The sequence below is a fragment of the Chlamydotis macqueenii genome, chromosome 5 (genome assembly GCF_036417535.1).
Source record: "Chlamydotis macqueenii isolate bChlMac1 chromosome 5, bChlMac1.mat, whole genome shotgun sequence".
Classification (NCBI taxonomy): domain Eukaryota; kingdom Metazoa; phylum Chordata; class Aves; order Otidiformes; family Otididae; genus Chlamydotis; species Chlamydotis macqueenii.
The window spans coordinates 71,325,021-71,344,086 of NC_141560.1; the positions used below are offsets into that span (position 1 = coordinate 71,325,021).

General features: G+C 38.5%; 2 protein-coding genes across 3 annotated transcripts in view; both read left to right on the forward strand.

Moving 5' to 3' along the window:
- Positions 1–8,490, forward strand: part of BUB1B (BUB1 mitotic checkpoint serine/threonine kinase B) — a 30,718-nt gene extending 22,228 nt beyond the window's left edge. The window contains exons 17-23 of the mRNA XM_086749095.1: positions 1,824–1,970; positions 2,141–2,253; positions 2,532–2,693; positions 3,415–3,557; positions 4,556–4,727; positions 5,106–5,212; positions 8,150–8,490. Coding sequence (XP_086605221.1) covers positions 1,824–1,970; positions 2,141–2,253; positions 2,532–2,693; positions 3,415–3,557; positions 4,556–4,727; positions 5,106–5,212; positions 8,150–8,339 — 1,034 coding nt within the window. The 3' untranslated portion in view covers positions 8,340–8,490. The remainder of the gene's footprint in view (positions 1–1,823; positions 1,971–2,140; positions 2,254–2,531; positions 2,694–3,414; positions 3,558–4,555; positions 4,728–5,105; positions 5,213–8,149) is intronic.
- An 8,191-nt stretch (positions 8,491–16,681) lies between these two features.
- PAK6 (p21 (RAC1) activated kinase 6) overlaps positions 16,682–19,066 on the forward strand; it is a 42,669-nt gene continuing 40,284 nt past the window's right edge. For both annotated transcript variants that reach the window (XM_086749096.1, XM_086749098.1), the window contains exon 1: positions 16,682–16,731. The gene's annotated coding sequence lies outside the window, so the exon portion shown is untranslated. The remainder of the gene's footprint in view (positions 16,732–19,066) is intronic.

The window sequence follows — 19,066 nt, forward strand, 5'->3', positions numbered from 1 at the left end:
GTAAAGTATCAAAGCAGGGAATGTAAGAGCAAAAGGCCAAATTCTAAAATTAAAAATTTTGACTGGATAGTGGTGAGAACTTCTAAGATAACTTTTGTTTTGTCTTGATTTTTTTTTCTCTCTGTAACCACACCGTGTGTTCTCCTGATGTGCTGATAAGTGCCATGTTGAAAAGTCAATATGAATTTGAAATCTAGTGGAAGTTGCATGATTTTAGTTTTAAATTTGCACTCAACTTTGCTGTGAACTATTGTGCTGCTTCACAGTATGTTTCTTCTTCCTACTGCAGGAAGAGGATACAGGCACTTAAATAGTTAATTTTTTTTTTCTTTTAGCCAAAGACATTTGTTTCTCTCTGTTATAAAATCTTTTTATTACAGTAAAAACAGAAATGGTCACAAAAAGCCTTCAAAACCTTCAAGGTGTTTAACCTGCTTTAACTAGTTTGATTTCAATTTATGATATTTTAATTAGAATTGCATATCTGAAAATTCTCATGTACCCACTCTAGAGAAGAATATGTTATTGTGTGTTTGCAGACTATTTCATAACAGGGAACGCTCAGGACCTGGAGTGAAAATACAATTAGGAAAAGTGTTGTCACTGAAATAGCTAAAATTTTTTGATAGATCTTACACTCATTTTCTTATCATATGCACTAATCTTTCGAGCAAGATGAAGAATTTTTACAGAATCTTTTCCAAAAAAAAAAAAAGGCATTTGTTCAGGTGTTTTAATAGTCCTTTCTTAAACTTAGGATCATTCCTGTTGCTTTTTGCTTGCTTTCTGCACATTCCATGGAACTGCAGTTCTCAGTCTGGATGTAATGACTCTACTGAGGACTCCCTAATGCTGCAGAGAGCAGAAAAATGACTTCAGATGCCTCTCAGTTTATTCCTGTAAAATATGCCAGTAAATTTCATAGGCTTGTGATGGTAAAGTACTGAAACACTTGCTTAGCCTTCAGCCTACAATGCTTCCTCGATCTCCTTTCATAGACTTACTTCCTGGCCAGTATCTTAGTGCAATGCTTTCTCAAATAAATATAGCAGTAGGTAATGATACTGATTCTCACCTTAGTACTGTGAAAGCTTAAAATGGTGTCACCCATTACTAGTTGTAGTCTCTGTGAGAGGAATCCAGTAGAAGCCATCTAGTTCTGCTGTGTTTTACTCTGCCTGATCATTTGAGATCAACACTTTTCAGGCTATCTTGGCTCTGTACAGATGAACTCATCTATTGAATGATTTTCTCTGTCCTATTATGCAGGAAAATAAACCCAGACCTACATGTAATTATCTTGTATGTCTTCCAGGAGGTAAAAGCCATTAAATTCTTAATGTTGCAGTGAGCAGCAGAGTTGGAGTCCAATTTTGTTTTCCTTTTCTTTCATAAAACCCCTGCTGTATTCAAAGGAGTGAATTTCAATAAAACCCTTCATTTAAAAATCACAAACTGATCACTTACGCTGGACGTAGATTTAAAAAAGGAGTTAACTTGCAAAATTAGTTTGAATTCTACTATGGCTGAGCAGATGTACCTAATCCAATTCAGAGTTTTGTCCCTTGTGACAGATACATTTTACAGTAGAATTGTTGAAACTTCATGATGAGATAGTCTCTAAGGTAGTTTCAAAGATGAGTGTTATGTTCAAGAGGCTATTGGAAAGAGATTAATTGGCTTGCTGAAAGGTGGTGCAGTAAATCAGTATGCAGACAGAAAGCTTCCAATATTCAGGTTACTTTTTCTTGACAGATATAATCAAGTAACAGAAACTCAATGCCTAGTTTCAGCTCATGTACTTCTGTTATTTGTCTTCCTAGGTGATGATGAAACCCAGTTCTTGTGGAGTGGTGAACAGCGTAAAAAGTTTTTAGATCCTATGCCAGAATCATTGACTGCTGCTCCAGACTTTCATTTGGAGACTGGCACTCTGCCTGTCATGGAGTTTGAGAAAGACATTGAGCTGGGTAGGTATGCCAGGCATCTTACCATGCTACAGGTCTATTTAAGTTCTAATGGGTTTGAAATATACCTCATATTCACCTTCTCTAGTTTCACGTGATGTAGATGGGGATAACTTGAACAACCTGGGTACGTATTTGCTGTAACAGCTCACAAATGTAAACTTTTGTAACAGGAAATGAGACTTACTGTATCAAATGGGAATATTGGACCAATGAAGAGTACAAGATGTTTTTTGCCATTCCAGCTAACTTTCCCCAGTTGGATGCCAAAGGATTTGCAATTAAGGTAACATATGTCATGGGTTTTATACAAGAAGTGTGCAATGTTAAAATCTCTTCAACAAATATGAATTAAAATGTAGGAAGTTTGGTCTTAATTTCTGAATTCTGTGCATGAAGCTTGCTGCTTCAAGTTCTCTTTCTAATTGTTGATACAGATTACAAGTTTGACTGTGAAAATGTCTTCCTTGATAAAGCGGGGGGGGAAGGATGAGAAGAATATGAAGATGAGCAATTTCTGCTTTCTTCCAAAAATAAATGTTGTTCTTATATACCTTCTTGTAGGTGTATTCTCAGCCTGTGCCTTGGGATTTTTATATCACACTTCAGTTACAGGAGCGTCTGAATACTGATTTTGACCAAAGCTTCAGTGAGAATTGCAGCTGTTACTTGTATCAAGATGGCTGTGCTATTTTGCACAAGGATATAAATCGCTTCACGCTTGGGGTCAGTACAGATAAATGAAGTACAATTGTAGAAAACCTAAACTCCTGTATAGGTACCATTAGTGAGGTTTGTCATTATGCATATTGCTGAAGATAGCTTCATATGTTTAATCCTGCGATCTAGATCCTGTTCTTGATTTTATCTATACACAAATTAAGACTATTATAGCCTTAAAGCTGGTTTCTCATTCCTAGATCATGTGCTTCTCAGAGATGAACCGATTTTTCACTTTTTTTTTTTATTCATGAGTGATAAATGACCTGAACCAAGAACCACGTGTTATTCCACAACAGGGTTTGCACTGAAAACACTTGTTGAACTTGGCACCTTTCAGTGACTTCCAGTTTTCCAGTCTGCTATAGCAAGGTCATAGCATTTAGTGTCTTGCTGAAGGATTTATGTTTTAAATAAAGTCTTGTAAGCTCATTTTGAATTGTTGCATATAAATAGGATACAAATTAAATAGTGCTTTCAGTGTTCAGTTCAACTTCCTCCTCCTGATCTTTTGTCCACTTCTGAATAACAGTGTCCCTTAAGAGCTCATGGATCTTTTAATTCTGGCTAGGCTGACCATGGGCAAAATCTGATTATACTGAATTTAGGGTAGGACTCTTATCTCTGTACAGATGAACAGGGGGAAAAAAAAAAAGATGAGCTATAAATACTTCACTTAATCCAAGGTAGAATGGCATATAGATAGATGTTTATTCCCTGTTTTCAGGATGTTATTCGTGGCCGTAAGTCCATCACGGAGGAAGTTATCCTACTGGTTGTTTATAATCTTCTGGGTGTGGTAGAGAAGCTCCACAAAGCAGAGATCGTCCACGGAGATCTGAATCCAGACGTGTTCTTTCTGGGAGACAGGTTTGTCTCTTTGTATGAGTATGGGAGGATATATAATGCTCGGTTCCAGCTACAGCTCTTGCGCTTTTGTAATTTCTCCTCTTTAGTTGGGGTACTGATGTTGAGGTCCACTAAAAATAGCTATCAACTTTCAATTCATTTTGAACCTACAGCCATCTGACATGCACACCCCCAATGCATTTTATTTATAATTTCTTTATAATTACTTATTTATTTCTAGTATTTATTTTTACATTACATATATGTACTACTGAAATTTTAATATTTTCTTCACTTACCCCAATAGATTGTATGGCAAATTCCTTAGGGTGCAACGCATCCTATTTTGAAACTCACTGATCTAACAGTGACTTGATGGCCTTGGATATCTCCTGCTGGATTTCTCTGTGGCAAATACAAACCAAACTAAACTCCTGAAAGTTAGGGTAGTGGGTGGTTGGTTGGTTGTTTTTAAGATAACAAAAACTATCCTAGGACAAGTGCATAGTATGGATTACAAAATATACTTGTAGCATACAAGTATGTAAGAATAGTAGTGGGAAGTGTTGTGTTTATAGTGTTGGCTTGGCAGTACACAGTCATCCATACAGGTACTCCTAACTGCCCTTTCTGTTTGTCCTCCCTAGTGTGTAGACTAGGAAAGGTTTTTTTTAAGTATATGGAAGCTTAATTCTTCCTTGTATAAGATATTCTGAGATCTTGAAGGGGAGGGAGAAGTGCTAAACATTATGCTATTTTCCCCTTCCACCAACTCTGTTTCAGATAACTGTGACAAATATCGAAATGACATAATCCTTAACCCTTTAGTGCTTCCTGTTGCTTGTTCTGGAGATACCAGAATCTCTAAGTTTCAGGCTGCCAGCTGGTTCCCCATCCAGCGGCAGGCCTTTCAGCAGTAGTTCTTAAGCTAGCCATCAGAGGGGAGCATTGACATGACTAAGGCTCACCTTCACTATGCTGTTAAACTTCATCTTAAATAATTTGCTTCCTCTGCTCAGGATCTGTGATCCATTTGCTAATGATGAGATGGCAAGAGCTCTGAAGATAGTGGATTTCTCTCACAGTCTAGATTTGAGATTACAGTCTCGAGTAAGTTTGCCCAACAGCTTTCCTGCATCCCAGACCTCTCATGGACAACAGCTTTTGGCGAAAAGTTCTCTTCCTTATCAGGTGAGTCTCTGTTTAGCAGGACATCTTAGTTTCTGTATTTCCTTTACAAAAATCTGTTTTCTTAAGTTATATGTTGCAAACTCTATGGAAAGCTCTGATCAGGAAATACTGAATAAAGAAAACTTTCATCTTTGGTATTAAGTAATGGGACTAGCAGCGCTGTTGGAGCTGTTGCGTGCCTGTGAATACTGTATTTATTTAGGAACCTACAATAAGAGCAGAATTTTACTTTTTGAAGTTTTCTTGCTTAGATCCCTGGAAGATCTGATGCAAAGACCAATTCAGATTTAAATGTGTAAAAGCACCAACAATAGAAATCTGTAGTGGACTGCAGAAACTGACAGAAGTTGAACTTGCTGGTGTTTGCTTTGGTTTCAGGTAGACTTGGTTGGCATTGCAGATATCGTCCATTTGATGCTGTTTGGGGATCATGTCCAGGTCTACCAAGAGAATGCCATCTGGAAAATCAGCCAAAATGCATCCAAGTAAGTCCTTCTGCAGAAGAGGTTACTGGGAGGAGCAGACTTCTAACTTCCTTCACTTTCTTCAGTGGTATCTTCAAAGCTGAGAATAGAGCTTTGTGCTGTTATTGCTGAAAGTATTAGTTCTGTGGGGACTTAAATTTTGCAGCTACTAGGCTTGTTCATTGTATAGCGGCCTTAGTGCTGCGTGGGAGGGAATTATAAGCTGAACATGAGCCTAGCAGTCCAGTGAAGATGATTTTGCTTTTTCTTTCCTTTCTGACCAAACTGCTTTAGTCTCTCTCTTCATTTGATAGACTAAGCTTGAAGTTTATAAGTGGGTGGGTGGTGAGGAAAAAAAATTACACTAGTATGTTGCTCTAGAAATTGAGATTATTTTGGTTTTCTGCTTTTTTCATTTTAAGCTGTATTGAAGGGCTGCTAAGACACTGATGCCAGGGTTCTGTCTGTAACAGTTGCAGAAATAGTATACATACATAAGGAAAATAATTTACAGTTTTAAATTAAGATGCATGTGCAAGCAGCTTCTTTTTGGAAGCTGCAGTTTGTCCTCAGGTATTAATTTCTACTGCTCTCTTAGCCGCATGTTTTGGCAATGATACTGCTGTCTTCATCTACCCTTTTGTTTGTTCTTCGACTAAACACTTGTTTGTTTTGCTAGTTACATCCTGAAGAATTTTGTGCCTTAGCATTTCACAAGGGTTTTCCAGAGTGCTCTGCTCATGACAGAAATTACTTGACAGAAGTCTGTGTTCAGGATTGTGGTCTATTAGCTATGCTCGCTGTGTGGATGTGCTTCTATAACCTTGCTTTAAGAAAAGCTACTACTAATCTGGGAATTGTCCAGTTCCCTAGCAACCTGCATTACTTACACCACCTAGTTTGTTGTATTCAACCCTTGAAAAAAAATCTCATCATCTTAAGCTATTCTTTACATGGCATAAATGTTTTTCTGCTACCGATACCAGTCGTTACAAGGCTATAGCAGGCTTCTGCTGAGTAGTCGCTATGCATGCCATACCATACCCTGTAGCTTTTGTTTTTTCTTCAGAGGATCAACTTACAGTACTGTGAAGAACAACATCGCCATGGATGATTGTTCTCTGAAGAGGTGAATATCAGTGATGTATAGGTTGGCAGAAAATATGTAGGTTACACTGCCTTTGTTTCAGAAATACTAAAAAAAAGGCAACTAAATAATTAATGGAGGCTGGTGTTTGCTCCCTAGTGACAGATATTTAACATTACTTATCTTTAAGCTATGTAAATCTCACCTGCTCTGAAATATAGGACTCCTGTATATTAACTTTTTTTCAGAACATGATCTGTTTTTAATAATATTCTGCTGGGATAGAGGTACAGATTTCTGATAAGTGTTGCCTTTTTTCTAATTTAAATTCAATTTTTTAATTCTACAAGAGATTAAGTTGAGCTACTGCAGATGAAGCCATACAAGGCTTAAGCTGAGAAGGTAGGGACAAGGTGTTGGGGCTCTTATCAGGATATGGGTATGGGGAAAAATAGCAATGACTGCCAGGTTGGATGGGGCTCTGAGCATCCTGGTCCAGAGGAAGGTGTCCCTGCCCAGGGCAGGGGGGTTGCAACTAGATGATCCTTATGGTCCCTTCCAACTCAAACCATTCTATGATTCTGTCTGGATAACTGGAGTAGGAGGAGCTGAGTAGCAAGTACAGTAAGTATAGACTTCTGAAAGGGTAGATTGTGAATTCTGATCAAGTTCTTTTTTTTTTTATCTTTGAGCATTACTATAAGGTTGACAACCTGTTTTTCAGGGAAGGGAGTTTTAGCACGTTACTATTATTAAAGAATGGATTTTAATTTTTTTTACTTCCAAGACTGTTTGTTTTTAGTTTTTGTAGCTTCACTATACTATGTTAGGAAACTTCCTTTGTGCAGGCTGTGTTTCAATTTTTAGGACTTTGTCACTCGTAACTCCTCAGACATCATTACCAACACATAACCTCGTCTGGTATGCCTCCTATTTGTCTAAGTCCATGAAGGAAAAGGCCTCAAGTCTTGTTTTTTTTGTTATTGTTGGGTTTTTTGTTAGATTCTGTGTGACTTCATTATGTTAGAAAATGTGAGTTACTAGTGTAATAGTACAGGCCAGATTCCTTTTGAGACTATGGCTGCTGCTGTTTTATGAGTCACTTAGATAAAGCAGAGGCAGATAACTTGTTCAAAAGCCAATGTAACTGAGCTTGAGGGAGAAAAGCGCTTCAGTAGTTAGAAGCAGTGCGATCTATGGACTTCTGTGCAAGACTGAAGAACAAAGAGTTAGCCCTGGTAACAGTTTTCTGAGACTTTAATGAGTCGCTTAACTCTTTCATTCATGTGTGGGTATATCTGTGAGCGAGGGGATTTGTTACTATTAATTGTCTTTGGAACGTTATCTATATGAGAACTCTCGCAGTTGGAAGGCAGGGACAAAAAGAGAAAGTAAAACTGGCTGTAAACCACTTGTTAAAAAAAATATATTTCTCTTGCAGCTTTCCTTTAGTATTAACCTGTGAACTTGCAAATAGGGGTATAAGACTTACCTCTACTCCTTATTCATGAAAGGAATCTGCCAACTTTGTTGGTTCAAAGAATGCTCTTGATAACTCCTTTAATTTAAAAGTGCCATGGCTCAGTGTGGATGGTGATAGTGGTCAGGTACACTAGAAGAGGTAACTGTAAAAACTGATTTTGATAGACCTGTGGAACAGCCTGTCTAGTTACTATCCAGAAGCCTACCGGAGAAAGAGGGCCATGCATATAAACTTAATACATTCCTAGCTTTCCTTTACACTTACTCATGTGAGTGAAATTATTTCAGACTTGGTTCTCCCAGGGCATTTAGTGCCGAATATAAATGGAAGTCTTGACAGACATGTCATGTGCATACTGTTTCACTGAAAACTGCTCTGTTTGTTTTAGGACTGCTAACAGTGATTTCTGGAGTAAACTTTTTGGGAGAATTCTGAATGCAGATGGTAAGTCCACAGTGCCTCTGCTGAGGGAGTTAAGAGAGGAAATAAGTGACATGTTTGACAGCCGTTTCCAAGAACGACTTTGTGAGTCCTTAGCTGCACTGGGAGAAACTTTCCTCTTGGAGAACTTCCTGTGATTTCATAGAGGACAAATACATTTTGTATTATAGAGAGGAATTTGTTGTTAACTCTTATTTATTTTTTTTTTCAAATGTGAGCATGAATAGTGATTGCTGCTGTTTCTGAAGTACTTCACATGGGACTTTAAAGAATGTTGATATTGCATCAGTGCATAGATAACCTCCTAAGTTTGCTACATGAAGTAGTCTGTGTCTGAGCAGTTTGCCAGAGAAAATTGGTTGTCATAACTGCTACTCCTCTTTTTGTATAGCTCCTTAAAAATGTGTTTAATACCTAGTTCACACTGCTGTCTTTGAAACGTCTTTGTCATATGTTTTAGTTGGCCTTTTAATCAGTATTTCATCAATAAAGTTGTATTTTGATAGCAACTCTGTCATTAAACATTACTGTCGGATGGTTTCAAAAGACTTGATTTAGTATCTGTGCTGGAGTGCTTCTGCCTAACTGGGAATTGTTTGTGGCTGCTGGAGACAACAGGCCCTCACCTGGTGCAGCTTTCGTAACCACACAGGACTTCCTGGACACTTGAACATAACTTGATTGAGTCTACTTGGAATGTGCTCTTGTGCGTGATTTGTCATAGGAAAGAGTAGATGAAGTAATGAGTGAAAGAGACAAATACTTAAACTTTTGCTTCTTGATAAAAGTGGTGTATTTACTTTTGCAAGGGCTAGAGTTACTGACTGGACTGAGCGCTTTTGAGAAATCACACTGAAGTCTAGATTTTGCCATATGTGCTGAAGTGTTTGCAGGTTTTCGTGTAAGGTTTGGTGGATAGATATTCGTGTTAACCTTTTATGCACTGTATCATTGAAATCAAAGGCTTCATTTCATTCAAGAGAACAGAATTTACAACACCTGAAACGAAGATGCTACACACCTTAAGTGTAGACTCGGGATTTACTTCCTCACAACTTCTCCCATGTATGAAAATGAGAGTAGAAGACTACATCACTAGTAATTTTTTCTCCCTATAAAACCAAGTTGTCTGTAAGTGTGTTTTCATTTGGTCAAATTCTTCAGCCATGGTTCTGCTTGATTCTCCTCTGTGTTATCTCTAAACTGGATCTCTAATCTGCTCTGGAACTTAATTCCGTGTTTTGTAAGTTGCTACAAGCCACCTTCTTTCCTGTTCTTTCTGTGTTTGTCCATCACTACTCCTCTTGCTTTGACCTGTGTTCTTTTTGCTCTTCCAGATACCTAATGCCGCCTTTATACTCTTGTAATTCAGGAATAGGACTTAAATGTGCTGATAGGCAAGCTTTAATATCTGGTGTAAACTGCTGCTGAATAATTTTTTTGGTCTGTTAGTGCTTCAAATAATGCTTCCTGTAATACAAGTTATTCGTTAGTCATCTATTGAGCAAGCAGGTGAAATAATGATCTCTCTCTAGACAGAGTTGGAGCAAAGATTACGGGTAGAGCAACTAGGAGCTATGCACTGGACTAACTTCTATTAGCTCTAAAAGGACTTGTATATTTGTTAGTGCTTTCCTTTAGTTGAAATCTGCTTTCTTTTGCTGATCTTCTAAATTCCCTTTGGACAAAGCCTGGGGAATCTCACTTACTGTCCTGTCACTTTCAGCCTCTTCAGATTATATCCTGCAACACTGATACGGAAACCAGGTAGTTTAGGAAGAGAGCACTCATAACAAAGTATCGGTCATCCCAATGACTTCTCAGGTGAGATGTTTCCAGCCAACGCAGAACAACTTCCCTACCTCTTCACCTATTTCATAAACCTTATTCAGACAGACAGCTTTTGAGAACAGTCTGAACATACAGATAAGAGCTCTCAGCAGAAGTTCAGTAAAGGAAATTTGTTCCTCAGAAATTAAAAAAAAATCTGTAAGTTAATCTGTCTTTAATGATGTCTACTTTAAACCTGGAATACTCCATTATTACTCTTATGTTGGCTTGGCATCTGTTTTCTCTTTGAGCAAAAAGTGTGCTCATCCTTCTCCATTTAATAAGACTACCCTTGATCAGTTGCATGAGAGCATGTCTCATTGCTCTTCATGTATATCCCAGATGACACACAGACCTCAGTTGATCATAACTAGGAAATTATTGAAACTCCTCCCCAGTACTATAAAATCAGAAACTTTTAGCAATGGCATTACAAACTACTCCATGAGAAACAAACACACACAAATAATGAAGAGGAACTAGCAACTGTAAAAAGAAAGAGCATACATCTCTCCTGCTGCTAGCTCCCAGTTCTAATCAGCTGCGTCTCTGCCACACAGGTTAGTCTCTGCCTACCTTATCCTCTGAGTTGACTATACCAATATGTAAAAGGGGGTCAGGGAGGTCTTTCACATGTCTGTTGTATCTCTGTTCAGGTTTGGTTCTCCAAGCAACTGGGTGCCACTGTGGTCCCTTACATTCCTTAGACTTATTTTCTGTTGTGCGCTCTCATTCATATAATAAGCAGTATATTAAAATTTGCAATAGCTTGGATTCCATCACCATATTTTTTAGTGATAACCTTGCTATGACTTCTAGGCCTGGGCATCAGCCACAATTTCACACTACCCTCTACCCCTCGTGGCATTTCTTGGCATCTGTAGATGCCTCTTTTCCTCTGAAGATGTTAGGACAATTTTCATCGTTGCATATCTTGTGAGGCTGGTCCCTCTTCTGTTTCATGACTATTCTATTGCAATCCTGGCCTGTGAGGTCTCAGAGCATGTCTGTCTTTCACACAATGATTCAAAAAGTGATGCTTAGGAAAAACTTCTCTAAGGTCGGAGGCAGACAGTTACTTTAAAAGGGAGAAAAAAAAAAAAACCCTGACCCGTAAAGTTGCTTCATGCCTGCTAATGTGTGCTTAATAACAGAGGGTAAATAGGTTTGATCATGTTCAGTTACCGCTGGCATCTGGAGAGGAAGGTGCCAAGTTGACTAATGTTTCCTGGGGGAAATGCCACACGCTTGACATCTTACACATCCATTCTACTCATCTTTGGTTTTCCTGTATCTGTTGCAAAAACATCAAACTTATTACAATAAAATAAACTTGCTGAAGCAAACTGCTTTAAAAGTCTTCAGCAGAATGAGGTTTCCTTAATCATGTAGTTGGTGGATTAAAACCAGTTGTGTGATGTTTGTCAATAGGAATGTTAGTCAAACAAAATGCCTACTGAATTTGGCAAAGCTGTAGTTAAATTTCAAATTTGGAAGAGCTCTATTGTAAATGCAGGAGATGACAGAATTGAAGCAGATATACTATTTCAATGTCCTAGAAAGCCAATTATTCTTTTTTTAAAAAAGATCTTTTAATATATTTTTTAAAATTGGAAAATTGAATAGATTTTTGTGTAGCTGAAAGAAGAAAAAATGTATCTATGGTGTCTGAGATGTTGCCATTCTTTAGCCTGCTTTCCATTTGAACACAAAGTTGTTTTTGCATGTGTATTAACTGGAGGTGCAGTAACAATATCCTGCTCTTTGGCTACTATGTCAGTAGTAAATTTTCTTCACTGAAATTACTAATTAGCTGCAATTTGAGTACGGTCTAAATGCTGTGTGTGATACTACACTTGGAATAACATTATTGTCCAGGTGATGCTTTTTCTCCTACCTGAGTAACCTGCAGTAAGAATGTTTGTGTTTGGTTTTGTTCATTTGTTTGCTTTCCTCTTATGCACAGCTTATTTCCCTGCTTCTGAAATGTTTCAGTAGTATCACAGATGTTTGACAAGAAAAGTCAGAAGAATGACAGTGATTTGTAGTGTTGGATGCTGCTGGAAAGTACATCTGGATCCTCCTCTTAAAGCCTGAAAATCTTGGGTTTTGTCATTTTTCTTATGATCCATGTGCCAGCAGCAGCATTCTGAGCTTTAGGTCTGTCCCTAAAGTTCTGACTGGCCAGAGAGCGGGAAGAGAACATGAGACAAAGCCTGCCCCTATTTCTTTATTTCTTACTAGGATATGCTATGGTGAAAGGTTCTTCAAAGGCTCCAGAAAAGGGAAAGGGTACAAAAGAGCTGAGCTTCTAACTTTTCCAGAAAATGAGAGTGATTTGACTGATGCTGTGGATGCCTTGAACGTGTACTTCACAGAACAGCCTTGCATGCAGTAACCCAGCCAAACCCTGGATATATTTGTCTAAAACTATGGAATACTTGGTCTGCTTGTCTACCGATAAGACTCTGGAATATTTGTTAGTATTCAAAGGCACCTCCCTTTCCTCTGTGTTCATATAAATGGCCTGCTTTGATTCAGAGACAGTAAAAGAGTTAGGCCGATGATGTCCACTCTGTTACATTAAGTGGAAAGAGGTCTAGAAATAATGGCAGGAATTCACTGAGCCCCCAGCAAATGCTACAGATAAAAAAAATCTAGGCTGATCAAATGAGTGTAAGATGTACAGATGCCGTGAGTGGGGCAAAAACCTAGTAGGGCAAAACCAGAGGCTGGAGCTGTTTTCTGCTCATTAAGCTCTGGTAGCTCCATCTGGGTTGGAAGGAGTTGCTGGGGTTCATCAAGATCACTGTCTACACCTGTGAAATACAGATGATACAGGTTACCTCGTTAGTAGGTATGTATTGTAATAACCAACAATGTTCTAGAACCTTCTTATTCCTACTTCACTATGCCAGTGGAAATGACAAGAAAAAGCAGATCTTGATAGTGAAGGACAGAAAAGTGATGAAAAGAAGCAGCAGAAGCCAACAATAAGAATCGGGGTTCGAAAGCATTAATGGTAAGACAAAACTTACTTTTTAAAGTATATCTGCAGTTATTTATAAAAAGTCTGTTGCAGTCTCTGAAACTAACTTGGTAATACTTCACATCTTAAGAGATCATTTTAAGGAAATGTGTCAGCTAGTAGAGCTTATCACCTGCTGTCCTAAAAAGGTATTTAATATGAAGGAGACTCAATCCTAAAACTGAGATAACTGGTAAGAGTGTTTATCAGCTCAGATAGATATATGCCAAATCCATTCACATCTGTGACTTCTAGCCTAGGCTCTGTGTTAAATAGAAGGATTATGAAAATTACATCCTAGAAATATCCACCTGTTGACTGATGTGTTACCAGAGGTGTAAGCCTGTACTCCTGCTAGCAGGTGAGATTACTTCATAGAAGATTTCCAGAATGCACTAGAAACAGTAGCTTGCACTCTACCTTCATATGTGTGTCCCCTGTAATACTTAAATTGGGTGTTTCTGTATAAATCAAACTGATAAAGAGAACGTATTTCATGCAGCTGGTGCATGAAATCCCACACCTGTTTTTATAGGTTTTGATATGAAATAATGCAGTCATATAATATTTTTATTAGTCTGTTATAAATTCCTAAAATTCAGGAATTCTTAAAATAATGAAAAATTTGCAACACATAAAGGCAATTATGTTGGATTATATCAGTAGCCTTAAATTTACATGAGACAATAGTTAAGTTTTGCTTAGCCTTAAAATTATGATTGACTCCTGTTAGGCTTTCATTCTGCAAAATATTTCAGAACGTGCCAAGTTTTAGACAGCTACAGAACCCAGATCTTGAGGGTTACATCTCACCTGTACAAGAGTATTTGTACCCTAGTCTTCCAGACTAGCAAAATCTCAGAGCTCTTCTTCCATCTACAGAGAACAAGGCATTAAAGTAGGCACACAGACCTTATCCCTATGCTCAGGGCACGGGCAGAGTGTGCTCCAGTAAGTGGTAATGTTCCCTAGTCCCACAGGTGGGACACAGCTGAGGAATTCTTGTGTTCAGGGCTCTCCTAAGTGTAGGTTTCTTGTTCTCAGAAAAGTGTGTTCTGGATACTGTGGGCAATTGGTGTGACTTGAATCTAAATGTTTGGAAGGTTTTGATCTGTTTCAATAAGCTGAATTATTTGCGTTTCTAATATCTTTATGTTAATTTGGAAATTCCATTATTTTCTGCCTCCTGAATGTATCACTTTCCTCACTACAGTGTAATATGGTCTTACACAAGAAAACAAACGATCAGTTCAACAACCTCACTGAAGTTTTGCAGAGTTGAGAAGAGACAGCATGATCACATTTTAAAACAATTTTTAAAATGCTTTTGTGAGCCATTGGTCATATCTTAAGACTGAAATTGAAAGAATTATAGAAGAAAAAAAATCCTAATTATTTTGTATGAAGAAGACTAACTTCACATTTTGTGTTGTTCTGACTGACCTACCTGATTGTGGATCCAATACGTTCATTAATTCTGCTTTGGTTCTACCACACTTACTGTAAATCAGATCCAGCTGGTTTTTAGTTGATGAAGTTTATGAATACTTTTAAAAGCAGCCAAATTACACCTCCTGCATGTGCATCAGCAAATAATTCTAAATCTTTCCTCTGTGCTACTGCTGATTTCCCAAATAATAAATATTCCAAAATGGCTTTGGGCTAAACTGCAACTTCTGAGGTGTTGTGCTCCATGCTGTGCACTAGTGATTTCCCCAGTGATGCTGCAGTGTACAAAAGCTTAGTGTTCTTATTCTGAGCGAGTTATTTGACTGTGGTCTTGAGAATTGGTGGTTAGTCTCTCATTTAGCATTGGGCTATGGGCACTGCACTTACATTAATGTGCATGTGCTTAAAAAGATCGCCCTTAAAGATTGCTGAAGGAAGACTGAGGCTCCTTTAACAGTTTCATTTTCTTGGTTCTTACTATTTTATACTCATCGTCCCTCTGCTTGGTTAATCTAGCAGAGTGCCGTGTTTAGAAACTTAGAAATAGGGAGGTTTCATTTCCCTTCATTCTTTATCTGATAGAATATTTTAAATTATTAAGCAAGCATGTGACCACTGAGGTCAGTCAATAAGACCAGGGAAGAACGCTGTTCTTTTTGTTGCTTCTAGAAATATTTGTTCCCTACTCTCCTTTTGTAATAAGTACCATCCAAAGCTATTTAATTATTGATCCCGGGGCTCCAGCTGGTATGGAAATTTGATTTACAAAGCAGGGTCAGCAGCTGAGTGACACAACACTGAGGAAAGACAAATGTTGTCTTCTGTTCACTTTCTGTGCCTGAGATTGTTTGTTTTTCCAGTGCTGTGGTTTCTCTTGATGCATAGTTCTTCAGTATCTCTCAATTGTATTGTTCGTTTCTTGGAGCTAAACTAGTAATGTATTTTGATGTAGTGTAGTACTTTAAATAATAAATAAGTACTTTAAATAAAAAATGTTGGAGTATTGCAAAATTTCAGGGGTGGCTGGATGTGGCTGGATGTGGCCTGTTGGTACATTTCCTTGATATCCAGTCAAAAGAGATGCAGTAAAGGCATTCTGGAGCGTTCTGCTGCACCATTTGAGCTGCATTTACTTCTAAAGAGCCAGCCTGCATTAGTATTTCACCTGTACTGTGAATGGAACTGGCTACAATTTGTCTTTTTGTTAATCCATTCCCACGGCTTCATGGTCCAGATCCGCTGATATCCTGTTTGAAAAGGTAAGTGTGTCGGGAATACCCCCAACTGTAAGTGGGCACCTGTTGTTCTAGTGGCAGGTCGTCTGCTCCTGCTGTGTTTGTAGGGGAACCATGGAAGACTTTTCTTTGTATAGCTTTAGTGTGCCATACTCTTATATCTTGGAAACTATTGCCTAGATCCTGTGCAACTAAAAGCAGCAATTTTTCTATCAAGATGTAAAGCGTAAGTGTCAGTTGAAAGTAGTCTTGCCTAGCCTGAAACAGAAAACATTACTGGCAACTGCTGTGGGCAGCTGTAGAGATAGTCTCTCATTTGCTTAACAGACGGGAGATGTGTAACAGGAATAGTCCATTTTTATGTGGTTAAAAAAGTTGTTATCCCTCCTCATCTCCTGTAAAAGCATATTTTTCACTCAGGGAGCTAGACAACAGTGGAAAACTCACTGTGATCCTGTTCTCAGTTCTTTAGACACATAATTTCCACACAATTGAACACTGGACCCATCTTTGTTGCTCCTTGTTCATTTCTCTAACACTTGTGCTCCATGCACTAAGATCAAAATGTTTGGTTTTTTGCTTCCTATCAGCTAAACTGAGGAATTTTTTATCAGAGTGAGCAGTATGTCTACATGCTTTTAGACTGTCCACAAATTGCTTCGTAACTTTCTCAATTACAAGCTTAACTTTCTGTCGCCTTTCACTATATGGCATAGTCTTCTCTTTCTTAAACTTAATTGTGGTTTCCATGGTGATCTTTCCTGATGTATCCATACCCTTTCCAGAAATGAATGTGTAGCAGCATGGGTGGAGGGGAAAGGCAGAACGACTGCCATGTGATGAGGAACGTACTGTTGCATTGGATGAGGCACATGGAAAAGAGCTACAGTTTTCCTTGCTTCTCTAATAAATTCACACTGGCCCTCTGAAAATGGGAGAGAGCAAATGTGAAAATGGTCTTTGAGTAGCTGGACTTGTAAAGGAGAGGTAAGTAAACTATGCTACTCCTGAATCTCCTTGCTATTTCACTATGGTAAAAGCCATGCTGTTGGGTGTTGTGCTGCAGAAGTTGTGGATGTTTTGGCAAAGCCCTGTTAATATTTCTACTGTTTAGAGTTTTTTAAAACTCTCTTACTGAAACAAACAGGATTCCAGACTGAGACCTGCCTTCGGCTGTCAGCACTGCTCCTGGCTTTGCATGTGGTACTGGACAAATCATTTAAGTCCTTGGGTTTTCTTTATAAAACTGGTACGATACTATTCTGTAGCTTAATATCTACATATCCGTATCTATAAATGTTTCACTTCTGTAGAGGAGAAATGGATTGTAAAACCAAAGTAACACTTTGATACATTTAGTTGCTGGTTTCCTAACCTGCATTTGGATTAGTGATTTCTCTTGCTCCCTATCACTGTATTTCCTCCGGGCAATTGAAATGCACAGTGCAAGCAGTAACATCTCACCCAAAATAAGGTTTGGTTTTGATATCAGTATCCAGAGAGTAAAACAGGGGAACCGTTGCTCTGACTGATGCTGTTTGAGCTGGAGTGTAGTTATTCTACCAGCTGTCAAGATCTAAGCTGCTTTCTTTGAAACCTAAGCTATTTTTTTTAACCTAAAACTGAATTTTGGACCTTGACTGTATTTTGGTGAAATAATTCTTCTTAGCATGCAGCTTTTAGAAATGTCACTCTCCTGTCAGTTTTTGGTGTGATAGATGGTTGCATGTTTGGTTTAGGAGACACACACATAAACAATATGCTTTGACATCTATGATTCCTCCCAATTTATTCCAAATACATTCTAAAAATGACTTTTTTGTTCATGTCTAAGTTTATCATCTTCCTTTTTCTATCTCATCTGTATTTTGCAATTTTTGTATGCACTAAATATTTCATTATATGAGGGTTGCGCTAATGTGCAATGGCACCCCACATGGTCAAGGCAAAACCAACAGTCACAGCTATTATTCAAAGTGGTTATGAGCAGCCTTTACATAAAAGAGGGTATCTGTCCCCTCTCTTTTTGTGACATGCTATTGTCTTTCCTTCCAGAAGTGGCTGTATTTCGATAATGCTGCATAGATTTTTCAGGACAGAAGTTACTATACAAACGCAAGTGTTATATGACCTCAAAAATGGCTATGAGCTGGAAAGCTAAATCCAGCTCTAATGAATGAAGTCCCAAAGCTGACAGCATTCAGCAATTTCATGGGTTCAGGATATTTTCTAACAAGAAAATTCATTTCTGAGACTTGTTGACAGAAACATCAAGAATGGAACTGCTGCCTTTGCCTCCACCCACCCCAGCAAAGAGTGGGGGGAGAAAAGCAGCTCTTTATAAATAGCCCTGTTCCTGTCCTATTTGTAAATTCAGTGCTTTTTTGTGTCAATGACATCACCCTCTTCTCCATGGCAACTCCTTACCATGTCAGAACTGCAGGGTACCATCAGAGAAACTTAAACCAGCAAGTGAACAGGTTGATTCAAGATGATTTAATTGAGAAATAGTGCAGAGCGTGAGAGGAGGGGGTGGGAAACATGAGCAAACAGGCTATTGTCAGCTCTGTCTCTCTGGAGAGCTTGCATCTCTAATGATTGTCTCCCAAAAGTCTGCCCTATCTCCTCTTTTTATAAGTCCTTGTCAGGAGGAGGAGGTGGGAGGCAGGTAGGCAGGCATCTTATTCTCTATCTCCAGTCTGTCTGGAGAGAAGTACTACAGGTGACTAAGCAGGAGGAGCATGACTGACTCATTCCTGAGTTATTTTCTCACTCTCCTTCTCTTCCCCCTCCCATCTTTCCTGTTTGTTTTTTAGCTTTCACCCAACAGCTTGTATTTTTCCCCAGGCCCTGATGAGAGAAAACTAGCAGCAGGCTTTCTCGTTACCTAATATTCACAAAAATGTGCTTGTGGTTATCCAGGTGAGGAAGTAAAAGCCAACTCTAAAAGCAATAAAAATGAATTGTCTCTTGGATATAACACCTTTATCTTAAAAAAAAAAAAAAGTGCTACTGCTTTCTGAATGTTGTCCAGGAAATGCTAAAGTAACTGGCATGCCAGGAAGCTGTAAATAACTGGCTGCTTTATCAGGCTACCTATGGAAAATACCTAATTGCCTCACTGGCAGCCCTGCTAGTTTTGACTGGATTCCTAAACTGACTGCAGTGGGGGGAAGCTATTTCACTTGCTGTCTTGATTACAGAATTGGATGCTGCTGAGTTCCATTTGGGACTCAAGTAGCAGGAACATAATGGTTACATCTGCAGTTTCAGCCAGTGTGAACTGTCACTGCTTCAATCAGCTTAATATATCTGTCCTAAT